This window comes from Rhynchophorus ferrugineus, unplaced genomic scaffold (genome assembly GCF_030347505.1).
Source record: "Rhynchophorus ferrugineus isolate W39M unplaced genomic scaffold, kcgeb_rfMv2 rfM10, whole genome shotgun sequence".
Taxonomy (NCBI): Eukaryota; Metazoa; Arthropoda; class Insecta; order Coleoptera; family Curculionidae; genus Rhynchophorus; species Rhynchophorus ferrugineus.
Window position 1 is genome coordinate 16,266,888 of NW_027472589.1, and position 21,970 is coordinate 16,288,857.

Genomic DNA, 21,970 nt, shown 5'->3' on the forward strand with positions numbered 1-21,970 from the left:
GATTGGTGAGAGATGTGCAGCTAAATGCATTATTGAAAATGTCTTCATTTTAAACAGCGTCAGTATGTTATAAGATGTTTATTTGTTCAGTTAAGTATAAAAATATGAGTATGAAAAATATGAATATGGTGCCAGAAAGAAAAATAAAAAAAAAAACAATGCCAACTAATAAAAAATATTGTCAATAATATCAATAAAATACAAGGTACTATTCGTTCCAAAAAAGCCTAATTAATGATAAAAACCGCGGTAATTTTTATGTACCCCCTTCATGTTAGTCTGTATATATTCGGCAATATTTATCTATCAAACTAATCGATTAATGGTCACGTATATATAGAGGAAGAATGTTAAGAACTAGGTCAATTATTACTAAGTATAGTAATCCCTCAATCAAATTATTATTGTCCGGTATAATTTAGTAAAGATAATATATACGGGAGTAATAGCCTTGATCAATCATTATATGAAATCAGGAATTTGACAGTATCCATATGCTTTTTCGAAATTAAAATGTCTTAATACATATTTTCTCTTTTTACTGGTTCCATTTTTTATTTTTCCTTTCTTTTGCATTCCAACCGAATTATCAATGCGTTTTTTAGGTGGAATAAACAATGTCTATGTATATTAAGTACTATAATTAATTTCTTATATTCGCATTGCTGTATTTTTTCATTTTTTCTAGTATACATTCTAGTATACATTCGGAACATTATCCAGTTTACAGTTTTCGTTGTTAATTTTGACAAAAATAAAAAATAATAACACTTATTAAGAGTATATCCGTTACGTTGCATTAAAAACAGAAACCATTTGAATATTATTGAAGAATAAAATAAAATGAAATATTATGAACGTCGTAAACATATTACTGTAACTAAAATATTGTTGATCTTAATCGATTTCCAAATAACACGATTGTTAAAAATTTAGGACGCGACCTACTCATTTTATCGGCTAATTTTATAAATGCACAATAAACAATCTACAGAATAGGAAATTTATTGAAAAACCGTAAACACTGTAGGTTTAAAGCAATAAATTCCAAATCTAGAAGGTTGAATGTCCTGCTTAACATTTCTTCTAAATGTCGTAGCAAATGTTTATTGCTTTAAACATAAAAAAAACTGAAAATGAATCAGTACTGACAGTATACGAAGATATTAGCTTATTCATTAGGTCACTCTAATTCCACAGATCCCTATTGACCACGGTCGTAATTTACCATAATCCCTGCAAAATACCTTGAGCAGCCATTACTTTTTCGATAAATGAACATCGTTTTTCACGAAATTATTTTTCAAGAGTTAAAAGAACAAGAAGTCAGAGGGAACTAAATCTTCCAATAAGGTTTCTTGAGCTTTTTGATGAATTTTTGTGAGCAGATTCGTTAGCTGGATGGAAAATGATTTTAATAATAATAATAATACTAATAAAATTATCATTGCTTGATCATGCATCCAGCTTGATTTTGTTTAGAGTTAAAATATTGTATCTACATAACTTCATTAATATTTTGCTGTCAATTAGGATTATGTTACTAGACCTATGTCTCTGCTCTTGATATAGTTTCATGGCGCCTTTCGATTCTGAAACACTAACATAGCGTGGAATTTTTACTTTTACTATTGACGTATCCTTTGTGAACTTATTCAGTGATCTAGTATAATGGAAATAACAATTAACTATAAAAATATAAAGATGTCATGAAAAATTATGATGAAAATTGGATTATAGTACTCACTGACATAAAATAATAATTAATTAGAGTTTTGAAAGTAGTTTAAACAACATCAGTATACAAAAAAGCGAGAAGAACTTAACAAAAGGAACTGTGTTCAATAAAAATACCAGAGGAACGAATTAAAATCTGACAATAGGTTATAAAATAATGTGGGTATGTGTAAGAAATACAGCCCAGCTACAGAAAAGAAAGCGATAAACAAATGCAGTATAAACAACAAAGAAATAACCACAAAAAGAAAGACTACAAAGATATTTTAAAATTTATCGTCTGTTGATCATTGATTGTGAGTCACGGATTACAAGCGATAGACATGCTATTATGATGTTTTCAGATATCCTATAAAAAGGAAATTATTCGTGACTCAACAATCAGTTCAAGTGAATAACAATATTTCAAAGTACGTCTTATGTGTGAATACAGCATCACTAAAGATTGTATTTAATGTTTAATGTTCTTAAGTGCTTTTTAAATAAATAAAACCAGTGTTGTAAATAAGTCTTTTGTTGCATCGGTTTGATTAGTTTTAGTACCTTTTTGTTTTAAATTTGGTAAAATTTCATTTCATATTTTAACTGCTAAAACAAGTATGTTACATGGTAGTAAGGGTTTATCACATATAATATATATTACTACAACCGATACACGCTAGTAATGGAGGTTTCTGAGAACCCAATATAATAACTTTTAATACCGAGTTTTAATTAACATAAAAGCGTCCAAAATTTTCATTGAAATTATTGAAAATAGAATGTAATATCCCAAAAACATTAATTTACTGAATTTTATCGAATATTTGTGAGTTCAAAAGGATTATTTCAAAGCCTTTGTACTAACGAATGACAATATTGCGGTTTAACCATAAATTACTTGCTATATTCGACTGATATAGTATTGGGCGCTTTTTGCATTTTTTACGAACTACATCTGCCAATGAAATTAGTAGATTTCTTCTTATCTTCTTAATCATCATCAATTTATAGCCGGCGCTTGGGGAGAGTGTCTATATTTCAGCCAATAGACGGTTGAAACATAAAAACATAAAAATATCTGTTTTAGCGTCAGAAAATTTTACTTTTTCAAATAGCGGTGTGTAAAAAAGCCGATCGATTTCGCCATAAATGTGTGGGGAAATTCTTGGAAACATGTTTAAACCATTCTATTCTGCGATTCTCTATTTGTTCCTCAACTATGCACTAATTGTTGCATCTTAATCGAATGACTTAATTTCTAAAACGAATTCGTTGCGAGATTTATCGAATAGCATTTCAAAGACCACATGATGATGTCAAACTGCAACAGTGTTGAAGTATGGAAGGCATACAACATGATTGGACATCATACAAAATAACACTTATATTGTGTCCGGAAGAGGTGGATTTTAGTTTCTTTTTCTTTTCTCTTGCAGCTTGGTCGGTCCGGGTTATTACTTCAGCAGTAGATGCTTCTTTCTGTCCTTCTATTACATGCTGAGGTTTACATTAGCCACGGCTGTTAAAATGTTGATATCTTCTTCATTTAATATTCCAGGAATTGTTCTCTGCACTATGTCATGAAGAATGTTCGAAGTTACAACAATTATTTTTTCGCAGGATCTGCGAAGATTCCTTTGTATAGTTTTTATAAAATAAATACTCTTCCGACAATGTGTAGGATACTGATTCTTTCAATTTTTTTATTTTTATTTCATTTACATCTCCTTTTTTCAATATTGGAACAATTATTATCTTTTTCGATGGCAATGGTAGTCTCTCGCGATCCGTCCTTATTATCAATGAGTAACAAGGTGATAATAAATAAATGTCCAGACAATCATGAGACAAGAAGCTGCCGAAAAGACAAAATCTCCTCTTCTAAGTGCCACAATTGTGCTGGGAACTACATATCATGAACTATACAAGATGAAAATAATACCCACTTATATGTGGAGTATTCAGATTAAATTTAAATTGGCTCCATCTCAAATATCATTCCAACTCCAACGGCAGCTGTTCTAGCTCTCGAACACCTAGACTCGATGACGAATAGGTTATCGAAGGCTGGAGTAAAACAGAGAGAGAGAGAGAGAGAACTTCCGAATATAATTTTTCTTTTTGAAATCCGACTCATAGCACGGGCTAAGAACCCACACGCTCATATTTTTTGTATCATGACATTGATGGAGTTTTAAACGCGCGATTTCAGTTCCCAAATACTTGAAACATTTTTTGTCAAATTATGACTTTATTAATTAATTTAAAGAATATAAATTATAGTAATAATTATGTACATATTACTTCATGTCTATTTCTCTTCCTATCGTTAACTTTACCTTACGTTAACCGTTATAATCATAATCATAATCTTTAACTCATCACTCCTTGCTTGTCAAATAAAACCAAAAAACAAAGACACTTTTTTCTATGAAATTCTACTTAGTTAAAGAGTATTATTGTGTCTTTTATATACAATATTAGCCTAGAAACTTAACAAGTACATTAGCGAAAAATCTACGTTTATTTACTTTGAAAGGCACCTATATATATATATATATAAATATATACATATACAATAAATATATACATATACATATACATATGTATGTGTATATATATATATATATATATATATATATATATATATATATATATATATATATTTGAATGTATGCTCGCCGATTTCTCTGCCAATTATGGATCGATTTTCAAAATTCTTTTTTTATTCGCAAGAGTGCACTTCCGAGATGGTCCCATTGGAATCAAGTCAGAATCTAATGGGGGAAGGTAAATGGAGGGAAAACCTCAAATTCCAAAGGCACGTCCAATGTTTTCACATATTTTTTAACTAAAATAATCAGATATATTTTAATCAGGAACATTTTTCAAATCACCTAGACTAGGTAGCATACCGCAGGGCCTGAAACGTTCCTTATTTTCAATCATTGTTTATTTATTTCTATTGTTTCCTCATACGGGCTGTACTATTACTTGTGCTATCCATTGTAATATTTAATAAAATAACTACGTAATTTATTGAGTAAATATCTAATACTAAAAATAGAAAAATAAAATATTTTTAACAAAAAAATTTAACCGACTTCAAAAAATAATTAAGGAATTCCCTAAATTTTAAAATATAATGACTTAGATTTAAAAAAAAAAGGTTTTAAAATAAAATATGTATATAATAATCGTCGTAATAACTAAATAAAAATAAACAAAAAAGTTATTTAACCTATCTACTACACGTATTTTATATTCTACTATATACACACAATTTAGCTTAATACCTCTAAACCTATTTTTCTATTTACAATATTATTTTAACTACTTATCGTTAACTTAACCTTACTTTTCGCAATCTTTCCTTGACAACCAACGAAGATACATTTTTTTAAATGAAATTCTACTTAATTTAAACGGTATTATAGATTCTATTATATATAATATATTTTTTTATATATTTTAAAGTCTCTTTTTACCAATAACTTTAACAGTCTTAACTTAAGTACAGCCGCGAAAAATCTGAGTATTAATTCAGATTATATTTTTATATATTTATAATTTAATCTGAATTTACTTTGAAAGGCACCTTGTATATGTTATATATTCGTCTATAATTATAGTATGAAGAAATGGTATTAATATTCCATCAATGCCGTAGTAAAAAACAAAATAATATCATGTTTTATTAGAATATTAAATATCTAACAAGTCTCGGTCGTTTCGCAAATAATAATTGTTCTTGCTCACTCAAGCCTATCGCGTTATTTGAAATGCCACATACAACCATGACCAGAAATTTAGCAGGCCACCGTTCTATTGGGCCTGCTAATATGATGAATAAATAATGAGTCATAGGCCATAAAGGATTTCCCAATTATCACGAAAGCCGTACATTCAAAATAGTTTTTCGGGTTTTATTTTTAATGAAACCTTGAATTTAGTAGGAACTATAATTAAAATAATGTTTTTAATTATATTTATATCTAATTAAATTTGATAATAAATGGGGAAAGCTCGACATCGAGACATAACGTGGAGTGGACAGTATAAATAGTTAATTTATTATCAATTATAAATCGGGTATAAGCGTTGAAACTAGGTCATTTGTCAGTAACTACTGAACTTCTGGGAATATGCATTTTATTTATGTTCCATAATATTGATGCTAACTATAACTTTCACCATTACTCATAAACATAATTATTTGTTGAAGAAAAACTAGCGGTATTGTACTCTAACTATGTGATAACAGGTCAATTGAAAAGTCCCCGGACTACCATAGTAAGCACATTTTTTTGGCAAAATTTGTTTTTTTATTCAACATAATTCCCTCCAAGGGTGATACACTGATACTAACTTTTCAATGCCATTTTTATAGTACGATTTATCCTTTGCTTCAAAATAGGCCTCAGTTTCGGTGATCACCTCTTCATTCGACGAACATTTCTTCCCAGCGAGCATTCTATTGAGATCTGAGAACCGGAAATAGACGCTGGGGTCCAGATATGGAGAATACGATGGATGAGGAAGCAATTCGAAGCCCAATTCATGGATTTTTGCCATCGTTTTCAATGACTTGTGGGACGATGCATTGTCCTGGTGAAGCAGCACTTTCTTTTTCTTCAAATGCGGCCGTTTTTCGGCGATTTCGTCCTTCAAACGGTCCAATAACGCTATATGATAGTCGCTGTTGATGGTCCTTCCTTTTTCAAAGTAGTCAATGAATATCATTCTACTACGACTATATCGTGTGCAGTCTACTCGGATGACTGTCGATTCGACTTCGGAGTGAAATGATGAAGCCATTTTACATCTATTTTTACACATCGATGCAAAAACTCGGGTTTATTAGGCTTGATCACTTTCAAACACTGCTCCGAATTATCAACTCGTAGTTTTTGGTCAAAAGTGACCTCGCGCGGCACTCACTTTGCACAAAGCTTTTCATACCCAAATATTTCTGAATAATATGATGTACACGTTCAGTTGATATCTTTAGAGTGTCTGCTATTTCATTGAATCTCAATTCACGGCCATTCAAAATCATTTTGTGGGTTTTTCAAATGTTTGCTTTGGTAACAACCTCTTTTGGGCGTCCACTGCGTACACCGCCTTCGGTGCTCATTCCACCACGTCTAAACTTAGTATACTAATCATTGGTGGTTGATTTTCCTGGGGCAGTGTCCGGAAACTCGGCATCTAGCCAAGTTTTTGCTTCAACTGTACTTTTCCTTCCAAAAGCAATATTTTATCAACACGCGAAATTCCTTTTCATCCATTTTTATCACAATAACAAAAGTTGTTTCACTCAAAATGCTATAGTTCACAAACTAATGATCCGTCAAAAAGACCGTTAAATTTATACATGCATATTTTGAGGGTTAGGGTCAAGCAAAAAACATATGTGTTTAATTCTAGTAGCGCCATCTATGTGTCAGGCCGGGGACTTTTAAATCGACCTGGTAAATATTTGGTTAGGTCAGATCTAGTGCTATTAGTTAAAAAAATACTATAGAGTAGACCGAGTGGTAAGAGTCTTTTAATGTTGGATCTAGGATTTGAGAAATACAGATTCAGTGATATTACTAAACGCTCAAATCGCGTTCAAGAGGCGACACAAGTGGTTAGACAGTTATTTGCGCTTGAACATGGAGAAAAGTAATGCAAATAATGACAAAGGAAGGAGCAACTATAATATTATGACGAATATGGTAAAGATGCTTTTGCAGTCACTTGCTGTGTTAAAAGTGAATTTAAACATCATCTTCCTCTGAAAATTTTGATGCGAAAGAAGAGTTATACTCATGAATGATCCAGCCGCTGAAAAAGATGATTAAATTCTTTAAAAAATTCAACGAGATAATCATATTAACACTATGAATATTGGTAGTTATGTAATGATTAAGAAAACGCTGAACGCAGTGGACGCCCACAAGAGGTTGTTACCGACGAAAACAATAAAAAAAATCTACAAAATGATTTTGAATGACCGTAATTGAAATTTAATGAATTAGTCTAGATACTCTAAATATATCAACGGAACGTGTACATCATATCATTCACAAATATTTGGGTATGAGAAAGATCTGTGCAAAGTGGGTGTCGCGCGAGCTCACTTTTGAACAATAAACAATGACGAGTTTGAAGATAATCAAGCATAATAAAGCCGAGTTTTTGCGTCGAGATGTGAGAATGGATCGACATGGTAAAACATGACAACAAAACATCCGAGTGGACTGCACGCGATGAACCTGCTCCAAAGTGTGGGAAAACGCAACAGTGGGCTGGCAAGATTATGGCGTCTGTATTTTGGGATGCGCATGGAATAATTTTCATTGACTACCTTGAAAAAGGAAGGACCATCAACAGGACATTTGAAGGGTGAAAACGCCGAAAAACGACCGCACTTGAAGAAAAAGAAAGTGCTGCTTCACCAAGACAATGCACCGTGTCACAAGTCAGTGAAAATGATGTCAAAAACCCATGAATTGGACTTCAAATTGTTTCCTCATCAACCGTATTATCAAGATCTGCCCCCCCTTGAAGGGAACTATATTGAATAAAACAAACCCTGTTACAACAACAATTGACCTGACAACTATAAGCTGTCTAAACGGGACAACGATCACATCCATCCTTGTGATCGTTTCTTTAGGAGGGAGATGTTGTATCACGCGACTGTTAACGGGCCTGTCTACGAAAACTGTTTATTTGAAGACGAATAACATACTTATATATAACTTACATACTTTGTATATAACTTACATACAAACCATTGTATTAACTATATGTTATTTTTCAGCGTACTCTCGTATTTCAAATGGAATAAATCAACGCGTCTAACCACGACCACGGATTCAAGAAATAAATGTTAGAAATAAACCATTCCTCGAAAAATGACATAATAAAACAATTATAACGAAATTAAAATGAACCAAGCACGGGATTGTTTTATAATGGTCGGGATCGTTGCGACGCTAACTACAAAAACAACAGCTAGAAATGAGTGTAACAGTTATAAACTGACATCACTTCGTACGAACCCATTAAGATTTTCGCGTGCAATTTATTTTAATGATGAAAACAGCTGCCGGCGTACAGCTCCATGCGTTCAGAACACCCATTTCGCATTACCTACGCGCTGTGGCTCGAACTAATCAAATCAAACGCCAATAGCATGCAGGTCGGTGATTTATAGTGTTGGGCGCGAGAAGGTACCAGTAGGTGGTGGTATGTGATAATATATATGGGTCTTATCTACGATATATGGCTGGTGTGGAGTTGTTACTGTTAATAAAATACAGATAAACGTAAAATAAAAGTAACTTTATACAGTAAAAGTTAATTATAACACCATCACCATCTTCATATGTTCATATTGTCTTTACTGCTACGTATTCTTATACATTCACATTCTATAAGTATTGCTGCAATGTTATTACAATAATATTAATAATTAATTTTTAGTTCTTAACTTAAACGTGGTGTGATTAGAATATTCGAAATAGGTTATTTTTTATAATCCCGGGCTTAAGAGCGAATACCCTCTAGAAATTTGAAAAAAACCTTTTTTTATTATTCAAAGCTTAACACACAAAGCTCGAGGATATGTCGATATACTTATAAATTTATATCATTTAACAACTTTAAAAAATAAGTAAGGAAATCATTAAAAATTAAAAAATAATCAAACTTATATAATTAGGTTAATATTGTAAATAGATAAATAAGTTCAGGTGGGTATTAAGCTACATTGTTTGTATATAGTAGAATATAAAATACCTGTAGTAGATGGGTTAAATAAGGTTTGTGCTTATTTTTATTTAGTTATTACAACGATTATTATGTACATATTTTATTTTAAAATGTTTTTCTGTTAAAAATAAAGTTTGATTATTTGTTAATTTTTAATGATTTCCTTATTTATTTTTTGAATTTAATGTAATTAATTTTTTTAGAGTTAAATTTATTTCATTTAATATTATAATGGGTAGGCCAAATAAAGGCGAAACCCGTATGAGGAAAGATATGAATAAAGAAACAATGATTGAAAATAAGGAGCGCTTCAGGCCCCGGAGTCTGCTAACTAGCCTAGGTGATTTGACAAATGTTCTAACTAAACATCAACAAACAAAAAGTTATCGTCGGGAATTGAACCTGGGACCTCCGTTTGAGAGTTAAACTCTTTAACCATTACTCCAAAAGAACTTGTCTACAATATTTCTACGATGTCTTATATGCTTACAACGTATTAATCATTATACGACAGAAACAGTGGACTACAATGTTTCTACAACTTCTCACCTGATAATAGTTAGTGCTTAAAAAGCAAACTGAATGGCTTTGCGCTGAACGACTTTAATACACAAATACGTGATTATTTTAGATAAAAAATATGTGAAAACTTTGTACGTGCCTTTGCAAATTGAGCGTTACCCACCAACATATCCTGATTCCAATGGAACCACCTCGAAAGTGCACTATTTGGAATAAAAAGAATTTTGAAAATCGGCTCACAATTGAAGAAGAAATCGGCGAATATACCTTAAAAGAAATATACAGACGAACATAGAACATCCTCCTTTTTCGAAATCGGTTAAAAATATTCAGAAATAAGAGAGTCATAAAAATTATATACAAACTCTAATTTTTTCTAATAATTTTTAATATTTCTTACTATTTCTAATGCCAAATATCAAGAATAACTTTTTATAAATATGATCGATTTTTTAAAATATTTTTAATTTGTTCATTAATAACTCATGTAATAACTCATCCTCATGCTAAATAAACATTATTATCATCATCAATCCAGAGCCAGAAAGAATTATGTTGATTTGGCAGCGATTCAGTCGTCTATCTATTTTAATATTTTTTCAACTTCACAATACTTGCCATGTGTGGCTGATTATGTGTGATATTGATAAATATATGCAATAACAGTTTCATTATGTTCTAGCAACTCGTAATATTTTACACCTTGCTTATCCCATAACATTTATAGCAAGACTTTATGGTCATGAATATTCAGCTTCAGTATTGATATGGATTCGGCCTGAACAACTCTTTTTTGAGGCTTTCTTGCACTTGAGATTGTTACAGTGGATCTACTTTCATCGCCAGTCACAATACGTCACAGAAAAATATTCTTTATTTGCCTGTCAAGCAATGAAACCCTGATGTTGAAACGGTTCCAATATTTCCATTGGCATGTAAACATCAAAAACATAGTTAATTCATCAACTGTTAAATTGTCTGAAAGCTCTTTGACAGTCTGAGATTGGTTTTCATTCAATAAATTTGAAGACTTTTAGTAGTAAATATCCAAAACTTAATTATGAACTTTCCACGATTAGCGTCTATATAAACTGCAAATACAATACTAAATGGAAAACTATTATTTTATGTAGAGAAAGGTGAAAATCATCGGATTTAGTAGTTGTTTCTATTGATACTGAAGTTTAATTAATAAATATCGCTGATGAAAATATATATAAGCACCTAATAAATATATCAGGAAGGATGCTCCAAGCTTAAACATATGTAGAGAAAAATATCGATCGCCATGGCTCTTTATATACTTCTTGTATAATAGCGTCTACTACTATGTTAAGAATTAGTGACACAACAGCGTGATAGCCCGTCAGTTTTAAAGATAGTGCGGTATGCTTCACCAAGTAGGACAGTAAATATTATAAATATTTTATAATGTGTTTTTAATATAAAAACTGGAAACAAATTTAATACTTATATATGTGAGAAGTTTTGCTCTTAGGGCTATTGATAGAGAGTTAATTTCAAGCTTCGCTAAATAGTCTTCATGTTTTTCTTGCGTTAATACATGAATCTATTGGAACTGTTAAATGTCTTTATAAATACATTTTAAAATAAGTTACAATGATTAGAATAATATATCATTTTATTTTACACTGTAAGATCTATTCAATATGATGAAGAACACATTATTACAATCTAATGCAAATACTTTTCAGATATCGTTTTCAATGAATATCAATAACGAATATTACACAGCACATAGAGCTCAAGAAAACATACCTCACATACAAGTTACTTGTGATGTACTTGTTCAAATTTATTCTGTTCATTCAAATGATTCAAATTTATTATAGAATCTTTTAGTATTAAGTAATTATTTATAACATTTATTTTCTGCAATTAAAAATAGTGAATAACAAGTCATTTATAAACATTGTACATTTATAGTATATTTAGAAGTTGAGTTATTAATCCTAAGTACTTTAATTGAATGAATAATATTATTAATATACACAATAATATTAGTTTAATTTCTAAGAAATTAAACTAATATTATTGTTTATACTCAGTGAGTTATTTCTATTAAAGATCAACATTTTCCAATTATTACCATATTTCCTTCAACATTCTATTTATAACTGCTCTACGCAGCAATTTATTTTCTTTATTAGTAAAATACAGATGAAATAACAATATGTATGAATAAAAGCTCTTAACGAAATTCATGTTAATAAAATTATTTTTTCTTTGATATTTATATCGTTAGGTGGCATGATTTATTTGACTTCATATGCTGCTTGGTTATGTGAAATAAATGTGACTGGTATATGATGTATTAGTACACCTACATTGATTTTATCTGAATATTATTCTAAACAGGTTATTTTTACTAAAAAGTATATTTTCTTTCATTATTTCTTTGATTGTAAATCTAATTTTTAAAACCGTTTTTTAAAGTAGAATTATTAATAAATCGCACTTTAAATTACAACTTAAGCTAATATTAGTATTATTAATTTCATACTTCTTTTTGATGTATATTTATGTCGTGGTACATATTTGTCATTTTTGTACTTTTAAGACAGAAACTTAGTCAGTTAGCAGACAGGGTGGAAAAATTGGAGTAATCCGGATTGAAGAAAACTACCCAAAACCAGCTAAAAAAAACAAAAATGAGTAATTCGTATTTAAGAATTATAACTTGGAACATAAACGGACTAAATCAAAGAGTCCGGGAATTGGAATTATTCTTGAATACAAATAACATAGATATAGCTCTTTTATCGGAAACACATATTTCTAAAAAAAACTACATTAAAATACGAGGTTATGATGCTTACTGGACACTACACCCCAGCGAACGGGCTCGAGGCGGGACAGCATTAACAATTAAACAAAATATGCAACATTTCGAACAAGAAAGGATTAAAAATGAAGAAATACAAGCCACGATAATTAGTACTGAAAAAAAAAAACGGGACTGAAATAAATATTGGCGCTATATATTGTCCACCAAGACATAATATGACACAACAAAAATATAAAGATATCATTTCAAAATTAGACCCAAGGTTTATTATTGGTGGAGACTTTAATGTTAAACATACAGCTTGGAGTTCACGAATAATAACACCTGGAAAAGGAGACGAATTACTCAAAGCCATTAACCTTACAAATTGTAATTATCATTCAGGGCGCAAACCCACTTATTGGCTCACAGACAGTAATAAAGTCCGAGACCTGCTGGATTTCTGCATTACAAAAGGCATCTCATTAAATCAAATTAGTACAGAAAGGCTGTGCGATCTAACATCTGATCACACTCCAATATTGTTAACACTGGGCGCGACAATCCTAAGAAAAGCAAAAAAGCCTAATCTTACCTACAAATATACCGACTGAAATAAATTCAGATTAATACTGCAAGAACAAATCAGTTTAAAAGTAAGTTATAAGTTTGTTGCTCAAGATCATCTATACTTTTAATAGATGACCTTGAGCAACAAACCAAAAATATAACTGAACAAATTCGGTCAGCTGCAAAAGATGCTACCCCAGTAGCAAGAGAGAAATCAGAATATGAAGAAATTTACCCCCTTGAAATTAGAGAAATGATAAAAGAAAGGCGAAAACCTAGAAGACTATGGCACAGAACCAGAAATGCTGCGGACAAAACTACTTTTAATAGAATTAATAATTAGACCAATTAAAAGATCAAAGAATATAAACAGAATTGCTTTCAAAAGTATGTAAGTGAATTAGCCCAGAAGCAGACAAAGATTATTCGCTATGGAAAGCAACTCGAAGATTTAAAAGACCAATTATTCGAGTGCCGCCAATTAAAAATGATCGAAATGAATGGGTTCAACGCAACGATGAAAGAGCTGAATTGTTCGCACAATACCTAGTTAACATATTTCAACCTAATGATATAGAATCTACCATGGATACATCTCCTGTTTATCAACCCGATGTAGATCTAAATCTAATTTCTCCACTGGAAGTTGCTACTGAAATTGATAATCTCAATCCTAAAAAGGCACCTGGTATAGATGATATTTCACCTGGGTTATTGAAAGAACTGTCACGAGAAGCAATCCTCATGTTGACATATATATTTAATGCCTGTTTAAGGCTGAAGCATGTCCCGGAATGCTTTAAAGTGGCACAAATAATTATGCTCAAGAAACCTGACAAACCTGCAGAACAAGTCGAATCTTACAGACCTAATTCGCTACGACCTGCAATATCAAAGCTATTTGAGAAACTGATATATAAACGTGTTAAACATTTGGTAACAATACCAGATTTCCAATTTGGTTTTCGAAATCACCATTCAACAATCGATCAAGTGCACAAAGTAACTGCGGCTATTGAAAGGGCGTTTGGGGGAAGAAATACTGCCCTGCAATATTCCTGGATGTCTCACAAGCTTTTGATCGGGTTTAGCATTTGAGATTAATCTGTAAGATGAGCGAATTACATACATTGATCTTTACATCCCATCAAACATTTGCAAGCTAACGTTTTATGTTCGAACTCAAAATATGATTGTTCATTTTTGTCTATTTAAAAATTCTGTAATAGTCCATAAGCTTACCTAGAAGGACGTAAGTTAAAATTAGAGCTGAAAGAGAAAATCTAGTGGCCACATATTACCGTATCAGTTAAAGAATTAGCAAAATTGATACTGTTTTCTATTAAACATTATATACAATAATTTGTTCCATTCCAACTAAGTATGTTTTAGCGCAAAGAAAGTGGTGTTACTGAAGAATATAAATATTTCATAGTAATTCTTGATTATTCGCCATTATATATAATTAATGCCTATGAATATATTTTAATCAGTTAATTTCTCCGTAGTTTTACTATCAAACGCATTCAGATTATGTGGACTATTATTAGTTATAATTTGTTTCTAAATATAAGTATAAATAATATGATGTCAATGACGTTTTTTTGAACAAAGAAACATTAAGAAATTACAATAATATTTTGTTGGGGAAAAAGTATTTTCGGTTTTTTATTATAGATGTCTAAAAAGCTATATATCTTCCCTAATACATATTCAATAGAACTATATTTTAACGCGCGAGGAAGGTAGCAGAATATTTAGCATAGAAAGTAGCATAGAATATTCTAGATAAAGTTAGTATCATTCGCTCACCCTACAAATCTTCTTTCCAGAAGGTGGTTAATTTTAATATTTATTCATTGATTCGGAAAATGGAAAAATGCGACGGAGTCTCATTATAAAGTGTATGTATGGTAATGAACGTCACTGGTTTGTTCGTTTTGGTTCCGAAAATATTGATGTTAAGATGCCTTGCAAACGAATAACTGAACAAGTTGGGGATATTCTTAAAAATATTGAGGTAGGCCGACATATTTCATCTCGTTGTATTGTTACAGAACTATACAGCGGCCATGAAAGACTCTCGAACTATTTACATAATATTAGATACCAAAAAATACTCGATACTTATCTTTTACGTGAAAAAATAAATGGATCAAGTTTCTATCTGTATATCGCTGAAGAAACGAAACGAAACCAAGTCATTTTTTCAACGAATGATTACAGACGATGTAAAATGGATCACGTACGACATTAATGTGCGAAAAATATCGTGACTGAAGTTTGAAGAAGCTTAACAAACAGTTGTAAATCCTGAATAGACGCCAAGATGGACCCAAAGATGAAAGGTGATTCTCATTTTTGGGTGTATGGAATGTCCATAATGAGCTCCTAAATCTGGAGAAATAATTAATTCGACTCACTACTGTCTGTAACTAATGCAAATGAAGTTGATAATTAAGACAAACGACCATTGAATCGAGATGTCGGTTATATTTATTATATACAACTGAGCTACCTCAAGAAACACTGCTGTTGCAACATATGGCGACGATACAGCGGTCTTAACATCACACGAAGATTCAATATCAGCCACAAGAAACCTCCAACTTCATATAAACAAAGTCGAATTGTGGTTGAAAACGTGGCGTATCAAATGAGACAAAATCTACCCATGTGACGTTCACCGTTTGTTGAAGGATTTGTCTCCAGAAAAAATAAATAATTAATAAACTCACGCAAGCAAGCAATGTTAAATATTAGGCAACGCATTTTGACCGACGCTTAAGGTAACGTTTAAAAAAAAATAGTGACAAAACGCAAACAGCTTGGGCTAAATTAAACAAAATTTATTGGCTGCTGTATAAATTAATATTTAAGCCCATTTGGACCTATGGCATTGAACTGTGGGGTACTACTAGTAAAACCAATATTGCTATCCTTCAGAGGCTCTCATATTACATTTCCAACAAACTAATTCAGCTCGATATCCCCTTGGAGCCCGTAATGAGGGTGATCTAAAGTGTTAGTGCAAAGTACTCTGAAAGATTATTAGTGCACTGTAATATACTGACCAAACAGTTGAATGTGCGCGATGACAGTGAAGTGCGTAGGCTCAAACGCATAATACCATACTAACTGATACTAGACACATAGAGTGAGATATAGTAATATCTATAATAGTCTTTAGAAAAAGATTTAGATTATAATTTCGTACAGCAGACCACTTACTGAAGCGAACTTTTACATATAGTTATATTGTATAACGGAAAAGTGATTCGGTAAAAATTGAAGGAGATTAGCTAGGACGTTTCAATGCATTCGCACAAAATGTATCAATTTTGATGTACAGTCTAGACCTTGTTCCGTCCAACTACCAATAGTTCCGGTCTCTGCGAAACTTTCTCAACGCGTTCGTTGCCAATAACGCGCTAACGCGTAATGTGGTGCTTTCAATGGATGCCAATTTCGATCCAGCGCGTTATATGTGCGATGGTCTCTCTAAGCCTTGTATTTAGTTCAGCATTAGCATTGTGCCCTTAAAGTTGTATCGGCATTATCTGAACACTATAGGTGAGTCATTTACGTGATTGGTTCCGATTTTTCCTTTTGGATTCATATGTATTACAGAATTGCATATGGCAAGAAAAAATATCCGTATGTCAGGGCCCTCTCGTCCTAAAAGTGGAAAAAAAGATATGAAACGGGACCTAACTTTACAATAGATATTTAGGTAATCATATTCCAATTTAGGACTTCCGTTTGTCTGTCATACAATGGTTATTAAAATCTCCGTTCAAATCTACTTCCAGAGCGATTATCAGCGAACATGCTTTAAAAATACGAGAGGAGAAGAAAGCAGAAAAAGTAATGAGAAAGTAATGTAAAAATTGTTGTTTATAAAAAATGAAGACACTATTTATGTATGTAGTGCATGTCGTGGAAAATTAGTCATGAGTGACCTCTTATGATTGATCTGAATAGGGTTTTTATTTATCTTGTGAGTTTTAGTGAAAATTTGTATTAGCTTATGGTCATTCATTTATTTCTATTGACTTCTCAATTTACTTGAATATATGTTTTGTTTGTTTGTAGTAACATTTACTTAGTTATTCTTTTCTAGATTTTCTGCTGAATATGTTTTTATCTTATTTTAGTAGTTGATTGATTCCCATTATGTATATAATTTTGTTATGGTATATTAAATTTTGTCTTCTAATCAACAAAGTATTTTCCTATTGTGTCCATTTTAATTCGCTACGCGATCGCGCGTTATGCGGCCATCGGCAATAAAACTTGACCTCAGAGCCAGTCACGCTCTGGCGCGCGACACAAAGAAATTGTCAAAAAATATTAAGATCTAGATTGGACAGGAATGGGAATATTTTATTGCTGTAATAAGAAAAAACGTAGTCGGCTTTTAGGGCATGTATTTGAGACCAGATCTGTAGTGAACGTATTAATGGCGTAAGGCTGGCTTCAACACAGGTTTGTGAAAAATATTTGGTTAGTTTTTTTCACCATAAAAATGGTAAAGATTCTTATATCAAAATGGCACAAATTATCCTTGAAAAAAACATGAAAAAAAATGGAAATTAAAATTTCCACAAATTATTAGGTACTGTTGGGGTGTTTTTAAGGTCTTTATTCGTCAACAGTTCTTTAAAAAATCGCTATTATCTTGATTACGTATAAAAAGTAACACCAAGATCACCAGAATGTGGCAGGTGTGATATTACCGGAAAGTTGTCAAGATAACAACGGTTTTTATATGGGAATAAAAACCTTAACATACGGTTACTGTAAAACCTACGATTTAAAATACACACACAGAAACTATTACTACATATAATTTTAAAATTATTAGCCCACATTCAAAATAGATTAGTGGGCTTTTTTGCTATAATCTCTCTTGAAAAATGTTGTAATGATTATGTCAGTCACAGAAATTATATTCAAAATATATAATTAGGCGTTTGCGAGGTTCGCTCCACTTACCTGTTCGCTGTTTGGTCAATTAGCAGGTATAATTTGTGTTCGGAATTACGTAATTTGTCTGCAGTTGTAATTTGTTTCGACAGTCCCTGAGCTTGTGCCGATGCCTCGCCCATTGCATTGACGATTTGGGTGATTTTTGATTGGACATCCCTGTAAAACGAAAAAAAAACACATTTTAGTTTCATATAGAATAAATCTGTAGGGTCCTGGTTGGTATAGAGCACTTATATTTTTCGATATTCATGTTGTAACATCTTATTGTATCTATTATTAAAAGAAGTTTTACTAATCAGATTATTACTAATAATAATACAATTGTAACTGATGGTGTAATAGTTAGCTAGTATTCAAGTTTGAAAGAAAAAAAGTCAGACTTGTGGAATGAAAACTTTTAAATTTTGGTGTAATAGTTAGCTAATATAAACTTGAATACCTATATACTAGTAATTCTTCTGTGCGTGTGTACGTTACTGAAATCTGATCTTCTAAATTATTTTTATAAATTTATGAATGTTTTTTTTGGACATGTTTGAGTAAATCTAAGATGGTCTACAATCGCAATTGAATACGATTTGCAGTCTACGATACTATACGGTCTGTAGATATATAATATTTGTTTGAAAGTTATTACTTTTATTTTTAAGAAAATTTATTACATCCAAAAGAACAGTCAATGTTCGGAGAAGATAATGCCAGTTAGGTCCGCTAGTTGCGGTACACGACTTAAATAAAATACGATCTTCATAATATAGAATGGATCATCAGGTGGTTCATTTTTAGCGCTACGATATCTGGTCAGAGTCTTTTTTTGGCCGACTATGTACTTCAAAAAGTAAGTAGTAACAATGTTGCTTGAAAATTGGAGGGCGCTTCAGAGCTAACGTGCTAACTGTTTTTTTTGTGCAGCTGCTAGTAGACAGTTTTAGTGTTATTATAATTAAATAAAGGTTTAACATACTTCCATTAACATTTTGCATAAGTTCCATCACTATATTTTTAGACGTTCCGGGGATGCTGGACTGTTTTTGTTGGGATATTTTATAGAAAGGTGTTACGATACGCAAATAATTGTGAATGTAATGAGGTTTAATAATGTTTATTAATGTTTGTTAATGGTTTAATGTGTTTTGTTATTATAACATGTATTGGGTTCTTGCATGTATTTTGATAATTTTTATCTTTTGGCAAAGAACTGTTAAATAACCTAATCTAAGTGCTAAATTTGACGATTTTGACATATCTCTATATAAAAAACATTTTCCTTTAGGTATTATTGAGTTATTCAGTATATGTAGACGTTAATCATGGAATGCTCAATTATATATTCGACAACGAAATGAAAGAAAACTGCTTTCGAAGTTCATCAGACATTTTTGTAAACTTATAACGATGTTGTTCTATCATATATCAATTATCGATTTTGAGATTTAAACGCGGCGATTGTGGTTAATGATAAAGAACGACCAGGAGAGCCAAGAAAGTTCGAAGACAATTGCAGACTTATTACTTATTACTCAAAGAACTTTAATATAGCTTAGCAGTTGATGAATTAACTGTTTCTAGACATTTTCGGGCAAAGGGACTTTCCTACCACTGAAACTCAATTGAAACGGTTTCAACATCGCGGTTTCATTACTTGCCAAGCAAAAAGAAAAATCTGTCCATCAATTACGATAATTTCAAAGCAAGAAGTCATGGGTTAGTCCAGGAGAGGCGTCCATATCGACCACAAAACGAAATACTGACAAACATAAAGTTGTTGAGCATATGGTAGGATCAGCAAGACATGGTGTATTGTGGTGTGCTACCAACATCAATTGAACAAATTGAAGGATGTATTGATGCGAAAAGACCATCGATAGCGTCAACTTTGTTGAAACAATTGTGAAGGATATATTGTAGCAGTGAATGGGAAGTTTTTCTATGTCCAGTGTATCCACCAGGCATGCTACTGTCTGATTAAAACTTATTCAGATCAATGCAGCATTTTTTAAAAATAAATTACATTTTACATCAGATATGATCAGTATAATTTTAATTTACAAATTAATTCATTACTATTATTCTGTTGTACTTGCATTAATACATAAGCAGGACGAGTACCAGATTAATTAAAATAAAACTAATCTACTTAAGCTACAGCTGAGAATGTGCTTATTCACTGAACAAGTTTTTAGTGTGTTCTCTAGTGTGGTTTGGTTCGCTTCAATCTTCTAATTTTTTACCTATTGTCCAGTAGCATGTATTGCTTCCACGTTGCTGTGCTTTAGCAACCTTATTTGACCTTTTAAGCCGAAATCTTGGATGACTTCGTGTATCCATTTGATTCCGAGGTCACCGTGCAATACTTCCTTGGTTACATTGCGATAAGCATTCGTAATTAATCGTAAGACTTTGTTTTGTGTGCGTTGGATTACTAGTTGGTTTGATGTTTTAGTGCAAGCCGATAGCTCCAAATTACGTTTCAAATTGACTGATAAACCAATCTCTTTGATTTTATATCAAGTTGAGGGTATCTTCCCACTAACCAATACAATTGGTGATTTTAAGTCTAATTTGCTCTGCTTTTTATCTAACTTGGTGTTTTCAATTTTACCTACCATCGAGATATATTCCGAGATATTTAGCTGATTCTGCTTGAGGAATCGGACATCTGTTAAGTGATATGATTAGTTTTTTGTCATTTCCCCGCAACGCAAAATTAACATAGACATATTTGAAGTTATTAAGCTCTATTTTCCAGTCTCTAGTCCAGTTGTCGACCCTGTTGATCGGTACTTGTACTTTTTCTACACCGTTAGACAAAGATACATCTCTTGCTATTATAACTGCGTCGTCGGCAAATCCAAGTACTGATTCTTTTATTGTTGGGACATCAGCACTATAGAGCAGATATATATACAGTTTCCTAGACACTATCCTGTGGAACATGGGTTAAATGCAGCATAATTTTGCAAACATACTACTCCGAAATGCAGAATAAATGCGCAATGGCCGATGATTGGACTACCGCCAAAGCAACATCGTTCATTTGACACCATGACGTTAATTGTCACAAAGATAAAAGAAAGTTATCCAAAAAGATATTTTGATTAAAATATGTTGTGCCAGTAGTTTTTTTTTTCAACAAATAACTTTTTACAGCGATAAATAAGTGTCTTTTTAAGTTATTTCTGTATATTATACCTCACTAAATTCAAATATTGCTAAAAACACATGTTGCTGTGTGTTGCTTATGAAAAACTCTTTGTAGATATCCCTAAACTACGGTTTTAATGTTGATAAATGGAATCTGATTATATTCAAAATAGAAATTTACATAACTTGAAAAGACGATCCGCTGAAACGGATATTCAACTAGGTGCAAAAACATTCAATCAAAACCTAGTTAACGGTTGAAAGCGATACGAATGCGTCTCTCTCAAGCGCCGTCGCATGTCAAGCCGAAATCAACGGCGAAAATCTCCTATTCCGACATCACGCTACCATTCATTAGAAGGAACGAGGATTATACGCAAAATACCGATGGCGAATCGAACGAATCTGGGTTAATAGATTTGTGCAACGAGTCGGTGAAAAGTCGACGGAAAACGATGATTGGAAACG

General features: G+C 31.9%; 1 protein-coding gene across 1 annotated transcript in view; it reads right to left on the reverse strand.

Moving 5' to 3' along the window:
* The window catches only part of Atat (alpha-tubulin acetylase), a 60,594-nt gene that overhangs the window by 12,855 nt on the left and 25,769 nt on the right, over nt 1–21,970 (reverse strand). Inside the window, exon 2 of the mRNA XM_076416675.1 lies at nt 18,365–18,514. Within this exon, the coding sequence (XP_076272790.1) occupies nt 18,365–18,514 (150 nt within the window). The remainder of the gene's footprint in view (nt 1–18,364; nt 18,515–21,970) is intronic.